The sequence below is a fragment of the Stenella coeruleoalba genome, assembly GCF_951394435.1.
Source record: "Stenella coeruleoalba genome assembly, chromosome: 8".
Classification (NCBI taxonomy): Eukaryota; Metazoa; Chordata; class Mammalia; order Artiodactyla; family Delphinidae; genus Stenella; species Stenella coeruleoalba.
The window spans coordinates 54,525,910-54,543,414 of record NC_137154.1 but is presented as its reverse complement, the minus strand read 5'-3'; the positions used below and the strand labels follow the sequence as shown (position 1 = coordinate 54,543,414).

At 42.1% G+C, this 17,505-nt stretch overlaps 1 protein-coding gene across 6 annotated transcripts in view; it reads left to right on the top strand.

Annotated features, from left to right (window-relative positions):
* PAK1 (p21 (RAC1) activated kinase 1) overlaps nt 1–17,505 on the top strand; it is a 298,535-nt gene that overhangs the window by 249,460 nt on the left and 31,570 nt on the right. For all 6 annotated transcript variants that reach the window (XR_013829588.1, XR_013829589.1, XR_013829590.1 and 3 more), the window contains exon 17: nt 10,427–10,565. Coding sequence is in view for 2 of the 6 variants with exons in the window: in XM_079930716.1 (XP_079786842.1) it covers nt 10,427–10,530 (104 nt within the window). In the remaining 4 variants the exon portion in view is untranslated. The remainder of the gene's footprint in view (nt 1–10,426; nt 10,566–17,505) is intronic.

The window sequence follows — 17,505 nt, the reverse complement described above, 5'->3', positions numbered from 1 at the left end:
ATGCAGGTGACAGGTTATTGTTAGAATGATTCAGGCCACAGATAACGATGGCTGAAATAGGGTGGGGGCCATGGTGACAGAGAAAAGTGGGTAAATTTGATCACTGTATAGAAGATAAAATCATTAATGACTTAGTGAGTGGAATGCATTGGGAGAGAGAGGAGAAATAACATCATCATGAGCAGCAGCTGTCCAGAGGAGGCAGAATGACTGAATACAAAGGCCTTGGGGCTGGGAGTCCGAAGACCTCAGTCCTGGCCCCAGATCTGCTGCTAACTTGCTATGTAAACTGGGGCAGGCTACTTAATTTCTTGGGACCTCTGTTTCTTCTGTCAACTGGGCACCATAATCACTGCCCTGTTGTCACACAGTTGTTTTGAGGTGCTAATGAACTACGGTATGTGAAAGTGCTTTGTCAAAACTAGAGCATGACACAGATGAAGGTGATTATTGTAATTATGAAATGTAAACGAGAGCATGACACAGATGAAGGTGATTATTGTAATTATTATGAAATGTAAATCTAAAGTGCTAGGGGGTATACTTGTTACTGACCCTTTTGAGTCAGGCCCCAACAAGGGTCCTCCTGCCCAGTGTCATTTGAGCCAACAGAATGAGACTGAGTTTGGTTTAGAAGCCAAAGAAAGTTTTATTCTTTGATCAAAGCATGGAGAGGTGTGAGCCTGTGCTCTAGAGCCCCTGCTTCAGCTGAAAGGCGGTGGGCGGGGCTGCTTTATAGGGTTCTTCTCAACAGGGAAGGGGGAGGAGTCCTTGTGGGCGGGCACTGCTGCGCTGCTCAGGCTTAAGACTGCAGAGCCAGGCGCAGCGTCTCGGTTCGCGGCCCATCGCTGCCATCTTGGATGCGGAGTCCTGCCAGAGCTTCTGCCCGTGGCCCTGCGGAGCTGCGGTGTCGGGACCAGCCGTTTCCCACTAGGAGCTTTGGTCTGAAGGGCTTGGTGCAGGGCTTCTGCACACGGTACCCAATGAGCAAGTGAAGCTAGACTAAGCAGCACAAAGGAAAAAAAAAGGTTAGACTTTATTACCCGATTCTATGTTTGTTTCCTGCGAATTGTTAATGGGCTTTGCCGGTGACATACTGATAATTTCTTTGGCCTGTAGGAATATTCAGTCTGGTAGTGAGGCTCAGACATTTCAACCTGGAAGGGCAATAGAACAAGTGTTACAGAATAAGTGGCTCATGTAAATGCAGTCCAGCTCTTCCTGGGCACTGGGGCCTTAACTGTGGATTTGGGAGCCTTATTTTAGCCCATGGGTTTTAGCCTATACTTTTAATATGAACTCCAAGGATAGGCCCAGACAAGCCTGGCATTCAGCCCCTGTCTGACCCCAGCCCGGATACTGCTCATTGAATTCTTTTTTTTTTTTTTTTTTTTTTTTTGCGGTACGCGGGCCTCTCAGTGTTGTGGCGTCTCCCGTTGCGGAGCACAGGCTCCGGACGCGCAGGCTCAGCGGCCATGGCTCACGGGCCCAGCTGCTCCGCGGCATGTGGGATCTTCCCGGACCGGCGCACAAACTCACGTCTCCTGCATCGGCAGGCGGACTCTCTACCACTGCACCACCAGGGAAGCCCTCACTGAATTCTTTTAGAGGTGAATTTGGGGCTTCCATTCTTTAACGCTGAGCCTTGCTGGTGTATGGTGCTGGGCATTTCTAGGAGGGAAAATGTCTAGCTTGTCATGGAGCCAAGGATTTTGTGACATGATTGTGATAGTGTGGAGAATAACTTCTCCTACAAGGAGAAACTCTGGAGGTTTTCTTGGGAGATTGGTAGTGGGGAAGACCAGAGGCTCAGGGCTCCTGGCCTTTCCTCGCTCACTTGCCTTAAAGAGGGGATATTCTGGTCTTGCCTCATAGGCCTGCAATGTGTTTCTGGTTTGAGTATATGGCAAGTTGGATACTTTCAGGTCATGCTTGTCACTGATACTCAGGAATGGTCAAGCAAATTATTAAAAATAAGTACTGTGAAATAGGGATATTAATATCTGTTTTGCAGCATTTCATGAGTATTCAGTGAAATAACACATACAAAATTCTTAATGCATGCCTGGCACATACTAATAGCTTCATAAATGGTAGCTTTTGCAGTTACCCTCTGAAACCAGTAACCCTAGGTGATATGTAGGGAGTTCTCTGCAAGTTTAGACCACATGGTCCTGTCCTCTACCTCTTCCCTAGGCCATTGAAGGAAGAAGAACCTTGGCTGAAGGAAGGGGGAGGGTTTCTACAGATGTTTAAAATCTTGGTTCTGTAGGTCCCTATCTAGGAAGAAAGATTATCAGGCTGAGCCTTGGAAGGTATTTAAGCCTGTTTCAGCTGGGTTGCATTTGCAGGTGCTTGCTGAGGTCTAGATAATAGCAAGAACCTGAAACTCTTTTTAGTTGGAAGAGGGTTATATTAGTTTGCTAGATCTGCTGCAACATATTACCACAAACCAGGAGCTTAAGCAACAGAAATTGTTTCTGTTCTGGAGGCTAGAAGCCCAAGATCAAAGTGTTTGTAAGGTTGGTTCCTTCTGAGACCTGTGAGGAAAACTCTATTCCATGCCTCTCCCCTAGCTTCTAGTGACTTTCTGGCAATCTTTGGTGTTTCTTGGCTTGAGGAAACATTGCTCTGATCTCTGCCTTTATCTTAAGATGTTCTCTTGTGTGCATCTGTCTCCAAATTTTTTTTCTAATAAGGACACCAGAATTATTGGATTAGGGGCCCACCCTACTCCGGTATGACCTAATTATAACTTAACTAGTTATATCTGCAAAGACCCTCTTTCCAAATAAGATCACATTGTGAGGTACTGGGAGTTACGGCATAGGAATCTGGGGAACACAATTCATCCCCTAACAAGGGTACTTCAGCAATACAACTCCTTGAATATTGGACGTTTTTCCTGTCAGGTCATCAGGACCTTAGTGAACATCTACTGTATGCAAGACTCTTGATGGGAGAGGGATGACTACAAGTATTTGGACTTCATGATTCTTTAGGGTCCTAGCAAGAGAGGCAGCATAGCATAGTGGTTAGAGCTCAGGCTCTGGGCCACACTGCCTGGGTTTGGGTCTGGCTACTGCCAATTAGTAATCATGTGATTGTGGACAAGTCACTGAATCTCTGTGCTTCAGTTTCTTTATCTGCAAAATAAGGATGATAGTATCTAATTGGTACGGTTGCTGTGAGGCTGAAGCAAGTTAATACATGTGAAGAACTTGAATCACTTTCTACTGAACACCTGATATGATAATATTAGCGATTCATATTATTAAAACAAGTTCCAAATCTAAAATGCTGTAATTTAGAGAACCTTACAATGGCCCATAATCAAGGACCAAAATGGTGGGATGCAGCTTATAGAAGCTCATAGAATGTAAGATGTCCGGGGCTGGAAAGGTCTTTATAGACCATCTATTTGAGTCTTCTTGTTTTGCAGATAAGGAAACCAGGGTTCAGAGAGAGGAAGTGACTTGACTTACCACTAATGAGTCAGGATCAACTGACTCATTAGTGGTAGAACCAAGACTATAAACTCTGATGAAAGTTCTTTCTGCCCCTCCCTTACTTTAGATCAATGAAAAGCCTTCAATCATGGCTTAATTTACTACTCCGTCTACTCCAACCTAGATCCAACACTGAGCTCTGTAAATACACATGTGAATTTTTAATCACAGTCCTTGGCCTCTAAAGGAGTTAAGAGCTCAACAAATAGCTAAATAAGCCTAAAAATATAATAATGTCCTGGATTTATCTACTTTTCCCTGTTTCTCTTGCAGAAAAAAAAAAAAGGCAGGAGAAGGAACAGTCAGAGATTTCTCTTCCTTCAGATTTTGAGTACACGATTCACATTTTTTTTTGTTTGTTTTTTAAGAAGATGTTGGGGGAAGGAGTTTATCAATTAATTTATTTATTCTTGCTGTGTTGGGTCTTCGTTTCTGTGCAAGGGCTTTCTCTAGTTGTGGCAAGTGGGGGCCACTCTTCATCGCGGTGCGCGGGCCTCTCACTATCGCGGCCTCTCTTGTTGCGGAGCACAGGCTCCAGACGCGCAGGCTCAGTAGTTGTAGCGCACGGGCTTAGTTGCTGCGCGGCATGTGGGATCCTCCCTGCCCAGGGCTCGAACCCATGTCCCCTGCATTAGCAGGCAGATTCTCAACCACTACGCCACCAGGGAAGCCCTAAATAGCTTATTTTTTAGAGCAGTTTTAGGTTCACAGTAAAATTAAGTGGAAAGTACACAGATTTCCTATAAACCTCCTGCCCACACATATGCACAACCTTCCCCACAACCAACATCCTGTACTCGGGTGGCATATCTGTTATAATTGATGAACCTACATCAATACATCATATTCAATTTATGACCATATTTTACATTAGAGTTACAACATTTTACACAGGTTGTACATTCTGTGGGTTTGGAGAAATGTATAATGACAGGTATCTACCATTATAGTATCATAGAGAATAGGTTTTACTGCCCTACAGTTCCTCTGTACTCCACCAATTCATCCCTCCTTCCCCCCAACCCATGGAAACCACTGATCTTAATATGTATTTTAGGTTTCTCATTGTCTTTTTATAGCTTGATAGCTCCTTTCTTTTTACTGCTGAATAATGTTTCATTTTCTGGAAGTACCACAGTTTATTTATTCATTCACCTACTGAAGGACATCTTGGTTGATTCCAAGTTTTGACAATTATTCATAAAGTTGCTATAAACATCCGTGTGCAAGTTTTTGTTTGTGAACGTAGTTTTCAGCTCATTTGGGTAAATAACAAGGAGTGTGATTGCTGGATTGTATTGTAAAAGTATGTTTAATTTTGTAAGAAACTGCCAACTTGTCTTCCAAAGGGACTGAACCATCTTGCGTTCCCATCAGCAATGAATGAAAGTTCTTATTGCTCCACATCCTTGTCAGCATCTGGTGTTGTCAGTTTTGGATGCTGACCATTCTAATAGGTGTGAAGTGGTATTTCACTGTTGTTATAATTTGCAGTTCCTTAATGACATACGATGTTGAGCATTTTTTCCAACTGTATATCTTCTTGGTAAGGTGTCTGTTCAGATCTTTTGCCCATTTTATTAATCAGGTTGTTCGTTTTCTTCTTGCTGGGTTTTAAGAGTTCTTTGTACATTTTGGATAATAGTCCTTTATAAGATAGAGTCTTCCCTTAGTATCCATGAGGGATTGGTTCCAGGACCCCACAGGTACCAAAATCCATGGACGTTCAAGTCCCTTATATAAAATGGCATAGCGTTTGCATATAACCTATACCTATACTTTAAATCATCTCTAGATTACTTATAATAACGAATACAGTGTAAATGCTATGTAAATAGTTGTAACTACAATGTAAATGCTATGTAAATAGTTTCCAGTGCAGCATTTCAAGTTTTGATTTTTGGAACTTTCTGGATATTTTTCCAAATATGTTTGATCCACAGTTGGTTGAATCCATGGATAAAGAACCCATGGATATGGAGGACCAACTGTGTATCTTTTGCAAATATTTTCTTCCTGTCTCTGGTTTTTCTTCACATTCTCTTGATTCTCAAACTTTTACATGCACATGTAAAAGTTACATGGATCATTTGGGATCTTATTAAAATTCAGATTCTGAATCAGTAGGTCTGGGGTGGAGCTTGGGATTCCACATTTCCAGCAGTCTCCCAAGTGATGCTGTTGCTGCTTTGATAGCAAGGCTATAGATCACCCTGGCAGCTGTTTCCATTGGAGGGGACCAGAATGCAGGTGACAGGTTATTGTTAGAATGATTCAGGCCACAGATAACAGTGGCTGAAATAGGGTGGGGGCCATGGTGACAGAGAAACGTGGGTAAATTTGATCACTGTATAGAAGATAAAATCATTAATGACTTGGTGAGTGGAATGCATTGGGAGAGAGAGGAGAAATAACATCATCATGAGCAGCAGCTGTCCAGAGGAGGCAGAATGACTGAATACAAAGGCCTTGGGGCTGGGAGTCTGAAGACCTCAGTCCTGGCCCCAGATCTGCTGCTAACTTGCTATGTAAACTGGGGCAGGCTACTTAATTTCTTGGGACCTCTGTTTCTTCTGTCAACTGGGCACCATAATCACTGCCCTGTTGTCACACAGTTGTTTTGAGGTGCTAATGAACTACGGTATGTGAAAGTGCTTTGTCAAAACTAGAGCATGACACAGATGAAGGTGATTATTGTAATTATTATGAAATGTAAATCTAAAGTGCTAGGGGGTATACTTGTTACTGACCCTTTTGAGTCAGGCCCCAACAAGGGTCCTCCTGCCCAGTGTCATTTGAGCCAACAGAATGAGACTGAGTTTGGTTTAGAAGCCAAGGAAAGTTTTATTCTTTGATCAAAGCATGGAGAGGTGTGAGCCTGTGCTCTAGAGCCCCTGCTTCAGCTAAAAGGCGGTGGGCGGGGCTGCTTTGTAGGGTTCTTCTCAACAGGGAAGGGGGAGGAGTCCTTGTGGGCGGGCACTGCTGCGCTGCTCAGGCTTAAGACTGCAGAGCCAGGCGCAGCGTCTCGGTTCGCGGTCCCTCGCTGCCATCTTGGATGCGGAGTCCTGCCAGAGCTTCTGCCCGTGGCCCTGCGGAGCTGCGGTGTCGGGACCAGCCGTTTCCCACTAGGAGCTTTGGTCTGAAGGGCTTGGTGCAGGGCTTCTGCACACGGTACCCAATGAGCAAGTGAAGCTAGACTAAGCAGCACAAAGGAAAAAAAAAGGTTAGACTTTATTACCCGATTCTATGTTTGTTTCCTGCGAATTGTTAATGGGCTTTGCCGGTGACATACTGATAATTTCTTTGGCCTGTAGGAATATTCAGTCTGGTAGTGAGGCTCAGACATTTCAACCTGGAAGGGCAATAGAACAAGTGTTACAGAATAAGTGGCTCATGTAAATGCAGTCCAGCTCTTCCTGGGCACTGGGGCCTTAACTGTGGATTTGGGAGCCTTATTTTAGCCCATGGGTTTTAGCCTATACTTTTAATATGAACTCCAAGGATAGGCCCAGACAAGCCTGGCATTCAGCCCCTGTCTGACCCCAGCCCAGATACTGCTCATTGAATTCCTTTTTTTTTTTTTTTTTTTTTTGCGGTACGCGGGCCTCTCAGTGTTGTGGCGTCTCCCGTTGCGGAGCACAGGCTCCGGACGCGCAGGCTCAGCGGCCATGGCTCACGGGCCCAGCCGCTCCGCGGCATGTTGGATCTTCCCGGACCGGCGCACAAACTCGCGTCTCCTGCATCGGCAGGCGGACTCTCTACCACTGCACCACCAGGGAAGCCCTCACTGAATTCTTTTAGAGGTGAATTTGGGGCTTCCATTCTTTAACGCTGAGCCTTGCTGGTGTATGGTGCTGGGCATTTCTAGGAGGGAAAATGTCTAGCTTGTCATGGAGCCAAGGATTTTGTGACATGATTGTGATAGTGTGGAGAATAACTTCTCCTACAAGGAGAAACTCTGGAGGTTTTCTTGGGAGATTGGTAGTGGGGAAGACCAGAGGCTCAGGGCTCCTGGCCTTTCCTCGCTCACTTGCCTTAAAGAGGGGATATTCTGGTCTTGCCTCATAGGCCTGCAATGTGTTTCTGGTTTGAGTATATGGCAAGTTGGATACTTTCAGGTCATGCTTGTCACTGATACTCAGGAATGGTCAAGCAAATTATTAAAAATAAGTACTATGAAATGGGGATATTAATATCTGTTTTGCAGCATTTCATGAGTATTCAGTGAAATAACACATACAAAATTCTTAATGCATGCCTGGCACATACTAATAGCTTCATAAATGGTAGCTTTTGCAGTTACCCTCTGAAACCAGTAACCCTAGGTGATATGTAGGGAGTTCTCTGCAAGTTTAGACCACATGGTCCTGTCCTCTACCTCTTCCCTAGGACATTGAAGGAAGAAGAACCTTGGCTGAAGGAAGGGGGAGGGTTTCTACAGGTGTTTAAAATCTTGGTTCTGTAGGTCCCCATCTAGGAAGAAAGATTATCAGGCTGAGCCTTGGAAGGTATTTAAGCCTGTTTCAGCTGGGTTGCATTTGCAGGTGCTTGCTGAGGTCTAGATAATAGCAAGAACCTGAAACTCTTTTTAGTTGGAAGAGGGTTATATTAGTTTGCTAGATCTGCTGCAACATATTACCACAAACCAGGAGCTTAAGCAACAGAAATTTATTGTTTCTGTTCTGGAGGCTAGAAGCCCAAGATCAAAGTGTTTGTAAGGTTGGTTCCTTCTGAGACCTGTGAGGAAAACTCTATTCCATGCCTCTCCCCTAGCTTCTAGTGACTTTCTGGCAATCTTTGGTGTTTCTTGGCTTGAGGAAACATTGCTCTGATCTCTGCCTTTATCTTAAGATGTTCTCTTGTGTGCATCTGTCTCCAAATTTTTTTTCTAATAAGGACACCAGAATTATTGGATTAGGGGCCCACCCTACTCCAGTATGACCTAATTATAACTTAACTAGTTATATCTGCAAAGGCCCTCTTTCCAAATAAGATCACATTGTGAGGTACTGGGAGTTACGGCATAGGAATCTGGGGAACACAATTCATCCCCTAACAAGGGTACTTCAGCAATACAACTCCTTAAATATTGGACGTTTTTCCTGTCAGGTCATCAGGACCTTAGTGAACATCTACTGTATGCAAGACTCTTGATGGGAGAGGGATGACTACAAGTATTTGGACTTCATGATTCTTTAGGGTCCTAGCAAGAGAGGCAGCATAGCATAGTGGTTAGAGCTCAGGCTCTGGGCCACACTGCCTGGGTTTGGGTCTGGCTACTGCCAATTAGTAATCATGTGATTGTGGACAAGTCACTGAATCTCTGTGCTTCAGTTTCTTTATCTGCAAAATAAGGATGATAGTATCTAATTGGTACGGTTGCTGTGAGGCTGAAGCAAGTTAATACATGTGAAGAACTTGAATCACTGTCTACTGAACACCTGATATGATAATATTAGCGATTCATATTATTAAAACAAGTTCCAAATCTAAAATGCTGTAATTTAGAGAACCTTACAATGGCCCATAATCAAGGACCAAAATGGTGGGATGCAGCTTATAGAAGCTCATAGAATGTAAGATGTCCGGGGCTGGAAAGGTCTTTATAGACCATCTATTTGAGTCTTCTTGTTTTGCAGATGAGGAAACCAGGGTTCAGAGAGAGGAAGTGACTTGACTTACCACTAATGAGTCAGGATCAACTGACTCATTAGTGGTAGAACCAAGACTATTAACTCTGATGAAAGTTCTTTCTGCCCCTCCCTTACTTTAGATCAATGAAAAGCCTTCAATCATGGCTTAATTTACTACTCCGTCTACTCCAACCTAGATCCAACACTGAGCTCTGTAAATACACATGTGAATTTTTAATCACAGTCCTTGGCCTCTAAAGGAGTTAAGAGCTCAACAAATAGCTAAATAAGCCTAAAAATATAATAATGTCCTGGATTTATCTACTTTTCCCTGTTTCTCTTGCAGAAAAAAAAAAAGGCAGGAGAAGGAACAGTCAGAGATTTCTCTTCAGATTTTGAGTACACGATTCACATTTTTGTTTGTTTGTTTTTAAAGAAGATGTTGGGGGAAGGAGTTTATCAATTAATTTATTTATTTTTGCTGTGTTGGGTCTTCGTTTCTGTGCAAGGGCTTTCTCTAGTTGTGGCAAGTGGGGGCCACTCTTCATCGCGGTGCGCAGGCCTCTCACTATCGCGGCCTCTCTTGTTGCGGAGCACAGGCTCCAGACGCGCAGGCTCAGTAGCTGTAGCACACGGACTTAGTTGCTCCGCGGCATGTGGGATCCTCCCAGACCAGGGCTCGAACCCGCGTCCCCTGCATTAGCAGGCAGACTCTCAACCATTGCGCCACCAGGGAAGCCCTCACATTGGTTTTGATGCTGTCACAGGCGAGTTTACAGTAAGTCCTGGGTCACAGAAAGACCTTTGGTCTTTCAGAGTTCTGGCTATGCACTGTTAGATTTAATCCTTTCCAGACTTCCTGATGCCTCTATCTTTGCCCGAGACCCTCATTCCTATCTTCTTATAGTAATGAGAGGGACACGTTCCTCCCCTCCAGAATTGTACTTGAGAAGCCTTTGAATCTCCATTCCTTAAATAGACCTCGGTTAAGTGGCCCCTTGGCGTCAGGCTCTGTGCTGGGCACTGATGATCCAGAGACAAATCAGACATGATTCCTGCTGTAAAGGAGGAATAGCCTGGTGAAGGGGCAAATACCGCAAGAAATGACAGATATAGTAAGAGATGTGTTATAAGAGAGACCTGTGTGGAACTCTGAGGGCAGAGAGAGAAAGGAATGACTAAACCCATCTTTAGCTGCCATCAGTTATCAGAGTTAGTTCTGAATTTCATTCAGGGTCCCCTGTGATTATGCCTTGCTGACAGCCTTGCATGTCTCTCTTATAGGGGATGCCAGAGCAGTGGGCCCGCTTGCTTCAGACATCAAATATCACCAAGTCGGAGCAGAAGAAAAACCAGCAGGCTGTCCTGGATGTATTAGAATTTTATAACTCGAAGAAGACCTCCAATAGCCAGAGCTTTACAGGTATGGGGATTGTGTCCAGGGCAGTCTAGGAAAAAAGAGGTTTTCATCTTAGTAGATGCCTATTGGTGTGGGGTGGAGGAAGAACGTATCGGAAAGAGTGGAGATGGCACGTTCACTGAGATGGAATTTTGGAATTTGAGAGCCAAGATGATGGGTTTTTGCATCAAATGGAGTCTTAACTCTGAAACTGCAGGTATTTTATTTCATTTTATTTTGTTAGTTTTTTGGGGGGCTGTGCTGTGCAGCTTGTGAGATCTTAGTTCCCCAACCTGGGATTGAACCGGCAGTGAAGGCACAGAGTCCTAACCACTGGACCGCCAAGGAATCCCCTGAAACTGCAGGTTTTTTAAAAGTAGTGTATTTTGTATATTTAGAACATAGACTTTGTGCTAGAAGATGTAGATTCTGACACTCAGTAGGTTCTAACAGTCACTTCATTTCTTCGAAGCTCAAAATGGGAATAATAATTCCAATCTCCAGAGTCTGTAGTGCAGATAAATGAGCTCACTGATGTAGAAGTTCTTTTTATTTTTTAATATATTTATTTATTTATTTTTGGCTGTGTTGGGTCTTCGTTGCTGCTCGTGGGCTTTCTCTAGCTGTGGCGAGCAGGGGCTACTCTTCTTTGCAGTGCGCGGGCTTCTCATTGCAGTGGCTTCTCTTGTTGCGGAGCACGGGCTCTAGGCACACGGGCTTCAGTAGTTGTGGCACATGGGCTCAGTAGTTGTGGCTTGTAGGCTCTAGAGCACAGGCTCAGTAGTTCTGGCGCACGGGCTTTGCTTCTCCGCTGCATGTGCGATCTTCCTGGACCAGGGCTCGAACCTGTGTCCCCTGCACTAGAAGTTGGATTCTTAACCACTGCACCACCAGGGAAGTCCCAGTTCTTTATAGGTTGTAAAACAGAACCATGGAAATGTAGCCATCATTATAAACTTTGTTTTCAATATTAATGAATTATGTGATGACATTTAATGTGTATCTTTTAAGTAGGCAAACCCAATTTCTTCCTCAAGAAACTGATTTTTATCAAATGAAAAATAGGCCAGTAATAATAAATGTTCTTTAGGTATACTCTTTCTCTCTCTATATATATAAGGGACTATGTTTTTCAGAATGTTTTTAATTGCAAAATTGGGATTAGAATCCAGGTCTCCTAATTCCTTGACCAGTACCTTTTCAGTTTACCACTTGCTTCTAGTAACTCTATTTGGAGCACCTCCATAGCAGAGAGATTTTTCTTAGGCAAGTCATAGGAAGGCCTACATTTCTGGAAACTTGCCTTGTATATAGCATCTTAGAATGTTAGGGCAAGAAGTATCTTTAGTATATACCACTTCCAGTTTCCCCTTGTTTTGCAAACATTAGAGCCCAAAATGCCTTTCTAATGTGGCTAAATTAGTGATCTCTTAACCACTGGTCTTAACTCTGAGCCCAGTGCTTTTTCTGGTGTTCATGCTGTCTCTTTCAAAGGGCAGTATTGTTGGGGAAGGTGAGAGCCGGGATGAAACTAGCTAATTTTGAAGGATGCTTTCCCCAGCAAGTATCTGGCTTGCAGCAAAGGGCACAGATGGTGAGGATGACAGACTGCAGCTTTGCTCATGCTGCATAGTGGTGCCCTGGAGAGGGTCATGCATGATCCTAGCATATTTCCTTCCTGACATCTGGCCTGCTGGGTCTGTCTCACTTCTTTCATTGAAGGCCTGGATCATTCCAAGGAGTCATTGGGGTTCAGGGGTGCTGGGTAGCAAAGTTTTCTGGTCAGGAGATGAAGGCTTGTGTTTTATAAAGTTTGTCATGGAGACAACAGATTAGAAGATGGCTTTGAAAGCCTCAGCGGCCAAGTCTTTGGAAGAGTCTGTTTTTATGTGTATGTGTGTAGATATGTACAAATGCCATTTATGTATATGGAAGCATAGCTCTGTGGGTTTGCCTATGTTTGGAATTAAAGTCCATTTAAGTATTTATGACTAAATATGGGTATAGATATACACATTCAGGTAATTCTGTGTATGTTCATCTGTGCATGCATAAATGAATAACATTGAGTGTATATGTGTAGATATGTGCCCATACAGCTACTTCTGTGTGTATAAATTTGTGCAAACGTGTATATGTGCCTGTGTGTATGTGTGCATGTGTGTGCATGCGCACATGTGAAGGATTCTTAATTTTCTAGAAGTTGAAGTCCAGGGCTAACTTTCCCCTCTTCTCATACTACTAATTATGATAAAACTACTTCAATTTATATGTGATTACACATGAGTTATCTCATTTGATTCTCATGATGGCCTTGAGAGATTGGTAGGGAAAGGATTATTATCCCGATTTTGCAGACTCAGACAAATTAATTAGGCTCCGGGAAAGTAAGTGACTTACTCAGAGCGACTCAACTGATATGTGATGGAAGGTGTTTTCACCTTGGGCCCTTAAACAGTTTGCTGTCTAGAATCCAAGCACAATCCTTCATGCCAATTTTTGTCGCGTTTCCTATTTCTTTTAGCATTTTATATTCTGTACCAATTAGTAGCTAATGTGATAAGCAAAACCTAAACTAGATAAACAACCCAAGGTTCTGGGTTTTAGCCCTACTTTGCCACTGATTTATGTAACCTTGTACCAGTTTCTTTTCTTCTGAACCTTAGTTTATTCATTTATAAAATGAAGGGATTGAAAGTACTTTCTGTTCTGTCATTCTGGGCTATGGAATGTGATTTTGATACATAGAAATTGTAAATCACGTTTAAAAAGAGTGCTTACCTGTTTTTTATAGAGCGGTACCAGAATATCCAGTACACAAGATGAAGGCGTAGTATTATACTTTGTTCTGTCTAAGGTGATGTACTTTTGGACAAGAAAAAAATGTGAATCAATCCTGAATTGATTTCTCCAAGGTACAGATGGATGTTCAAGGTTTATTTTAAGAACTTATTGTCACAGTTTTTGTATTCATGATTTGATTTGTCATAGGACCAAAAAGCTGTACCTGGTAATTTCTTATCTGATGGAATTGGGATTTTGGACATTCTTTGGGCTTGGTTCTTGTTGAGAAATAGGTTGAATTTGGTAGACTTTTCTCCTCCTTAATTCCATTGGTAATGAACTGGTGAAGTCAGTTTCTTCTTAGACCTTTAGGAATTAAAGAATAAAAAGAAACACAATACTTAGTCTTTAAACTTATGTTTTTGCTATGATCTCCATTGGATCTATGTTTCATATTTCATCAAATCTAAACTATCATTCATTGTAAAATGCACCGTTATTTTATATGCCGTTAAAGAAAAATAGTTGAACCATGGAATGCCTTTGATTGTAGGACAAATCTCTGTTTCAGACGTGTTAATGTGAAAAAATATACATCTAAGAATCGGTGAACTATGGTAATTATCTGCTTTCAGGAAGTTGGATCTATTCTTAGAAAATAAGACCCTGCCTTTGGTTAAACTTGAGATGATTAAAGCCTCTCTTTTCCTAAGGCTTAGTCTTTCTCTCCCTGTGGGGAATAGACATGGATGTAGAAGGGTCCTCTCTAAAAACTGGTCATCATTTGTTATGGGTGGCTCAGCACAGTGCCAGCCATGAATTCTTTCCCTTTCACTTATAATGCAGGAAATCTCTTTGGCCATTGAGGCCTGAAGATGATGCAGTTGTTGATGTGGATACAGTTCTAGCATAGTGTTTAGAAGTACACCAGGATTCAACTCTTGATTCCTACCAATCCATGTGTTAAATAACTACTGGGCAAATTACTTAACTTCCCTGAACCTCAGTTTCCAAATCTATGAAAGTAGACATAATAATAGTACTGAGAGCTGTAGTGAGGATTAGAGGAGGTAATGTGTGTAACATGTTTAGCATGCTGTTGGGCCTATAGTACCAATAACGCTATGATGATTATTCTCTGAGCCTAGCAAGTGCTTGACTGAATAGGCTTCCTTAGCTCTCAAGAAAGGATTAACTGTAATTGTTTACTGACTAAATCCAGTGTCTTTTTTCCTTTGGAGGTGAATTAGCTGAGGATTGTAGTCCTTCTAACACTTTGGTAAGCCTTTATTTCCTCTATTCTGATGTGGGCAGGTATGATTTTTAGGGATCAAGTCAGTGTGGTAGCTGCAGAGCCTGGGCTGGGGGGTACTCATCTTGGTCACTCTCCCACCCTGGGCCTCAGAGTAAAGGACTTGGACTTAATAAACGGTAGGCATCCCTTCCAGCTTTAGTTTATTAATGTTGTAGAAATCCTAACCTTGGAACCAGAAGAACTGGCTGCTGGACCCAGTTTTTCATTTATAGATTTGAACATTAGCAAAGCCAATTTGCCTTTCTGAGCTTCAGTGTTTTCATCAATAAAGTGAGCGTAATACACTTTGCCTTTCCTGACATGTCTTCAAATAACTGCATTTAGAAGAGAATTCCTTCTTTTGGGTTTGTTGGGTCTACAAAACTAGGATGAGGACTACTTGTTGAAGGGAGCGGATTCTATGAATTTAAAGTCATTCATTCCGAAGTTGTTGTGCATGTCCTGTCACTTGAAGGGATATTATAGGAACCATGGATGAATTGGGTAGAAAGTAAGATTAAAGGACCTCAAGGATCCCTCTGTCTCTCTCAACTTACAAATTCTGTTTTTCAGAGCAGATAAGACGAGATGTGGATGTATTTGAAAGGGTCTTATAAGCTGTGACATAACTGAGAGAATACTGCTATTCTTTTTTATTTTAACTTTATTTTATATTGGAGTAGAGTTGATTAACAGTGTTGTGTTAGTTTCAGATGTACAGCGAAGTGATTTAGTTATATATATATATATGCACACATACATGTATCTATTCTTTTTTGAATTCTTTTCCCATTTAGGTTGTTACATAATATTGAGCAGAGTTCCCTGTGCTATACAATAGGTCCTTGTTGGTTATCTATTTTAAATATAGCAGTGTGTACATGTCAATTGCAAACTCCCTATCACTCCCCCCCTGCCTCCCCCCCACCCTGTAACCATAAGATCATTCTCTAAGTCTGTGAGTCTGTTTCTGTTTTGTAAAGTTCATTTGTATCATTTCTTTTCAGATTCCGCATGTAAGTGATATCATACAATATTTCTCTTTCTCTGCCTTACATACTTCACTCAGTATGACAATCTGTAGAAAAGATGTTCAATATCACTAATTATTAGAGAAATGCAAATTAAAACTACAGTGAAATATCACCTCACATCAGTCAAAATGGCTATCATCAAAAATCCACAAACAGTAAATGCTAGAGAGGGTGTGGAGAGAAGGGAACCCTCTTGCACTGTTGCTAGGAATGTAAATTGGTACAGCCACTATGGAGAACAGTATGGAGGTTCCTTAAAAAACTAAAAATAGAGCTACCATATGATCCTGCAATCCCACTCCTGGACATGTATCTTGAGGAAAACATGGTCCGAAAGGATACATGCACCCCAGTGTTCATTGCAGCACTGTTTACAATAACCAAGACATGGAAGCAATCTAAATGTCCATTGACAGAGGACAAAGAAGATGTGGTAATATATATAATGGAATATTACTCAGCCATTAAAAAGAATACTGCTCTTCTTTATACCTGATATTGTCTCTTGTACGAAGGTGGTAATTATATGGATTTACTAAATCATATTGATTTACTAAACATTTGCAAAGTCCCTACACTTTGCCAGGTCCTGTGTGGAGAAGTGACAATATTGGGATGAATCAGGCATTGTCCCAACTCCTAAGAATCTCCCAATCTTGTGAACAACATGAAGACACAGTTACAGTGCAGCATGCTAAAACTTCATGAGGCCAGGGGCTGTGTCTGACTTGTTAATTGCTGGGTCCATGTATCTGGCAAGGAACAATTTACTGAATGAAAGGTTGGATGTATAAGGAAGGCTTCTTGATGGTAGAGTCTGAGCTAGATGAGTTATTTAGGTTGAGAATTAAGGAGAGATGAGAGTATTGCAGACAGAATAATTAGCATGTGCTAAGGTAACAAGGTTCATGAGGTAGGCTTACACAGAGAACTGCAAGTGGTTTGTCATGATTGGAATGTGAAGTGTGAAGGGACTAGAGGTGGGTGATGAGGAGGGTAGACAGGTCTGATCATATAGGAGTTATAACTTTAAGGTAATGAGAAGCTATTGAAAAATTTTAAGTGGGGGTCGTACGTTCTAATACAATACTGAGTAACCATCCAAATACTTTGAATCATGCTTCCAGAAGTGGGGAAGTTTACTCTGAGTCATTTATACACTTAGCAATTATAAAAAGTATTCACATATCTAATGCCTTGTGGCATACCAGGTCCTTTTTTATTCAATATCTCTTTTAATCTTCGCTGGAATTTAGTGAGGTGGTTTATTATCTTTGTTTCATAGATGAGAAAACTGAAATCAAGAAGGGTTAATAACAATAAGGTATCTGATCTGCGGTCTGTGTCACTTTCCCCTGATCCACTCTTTCATCAAATGGAAGAGATGGAATTAAAAGATGGGGAAGAATGTGCAAATGTTGAGATCCTTGGGAGTTTCTCCCCATTGCTGAATTGTAAATTATTGAAGAAGGGGTCTGAACAAAGCTGAGCTTTGCTTTGTGACTCAAATGTCTTTATGTTTTTATAGGAGGAGTAACAGCTATTATTTATTGAGTAGCTAACATGTGCCAGGCACTGTGTTGATAACTTTATGTATGTTAGAATAATTAGTCCTTACAATTACCTTGTGAAGAAAGTATTATCCTCCCCTCTTTGCTGGTGACAAAACAGACTTTCCTGAAGGCTCATAATTGCTATTGTGGCAGAACCAGATTAGATCTAGGGTTTTCTGAGTCCCCATCCAGCATTCTTTTCACTGTGGCAGGGAACTGAGAAAGATGTCAGAGAGGCCTTATAAAGGAGACTGCAGTAAAGCCTTAGGCCTGTTGTTCCTTGGTGAGGAGGAGGGGCC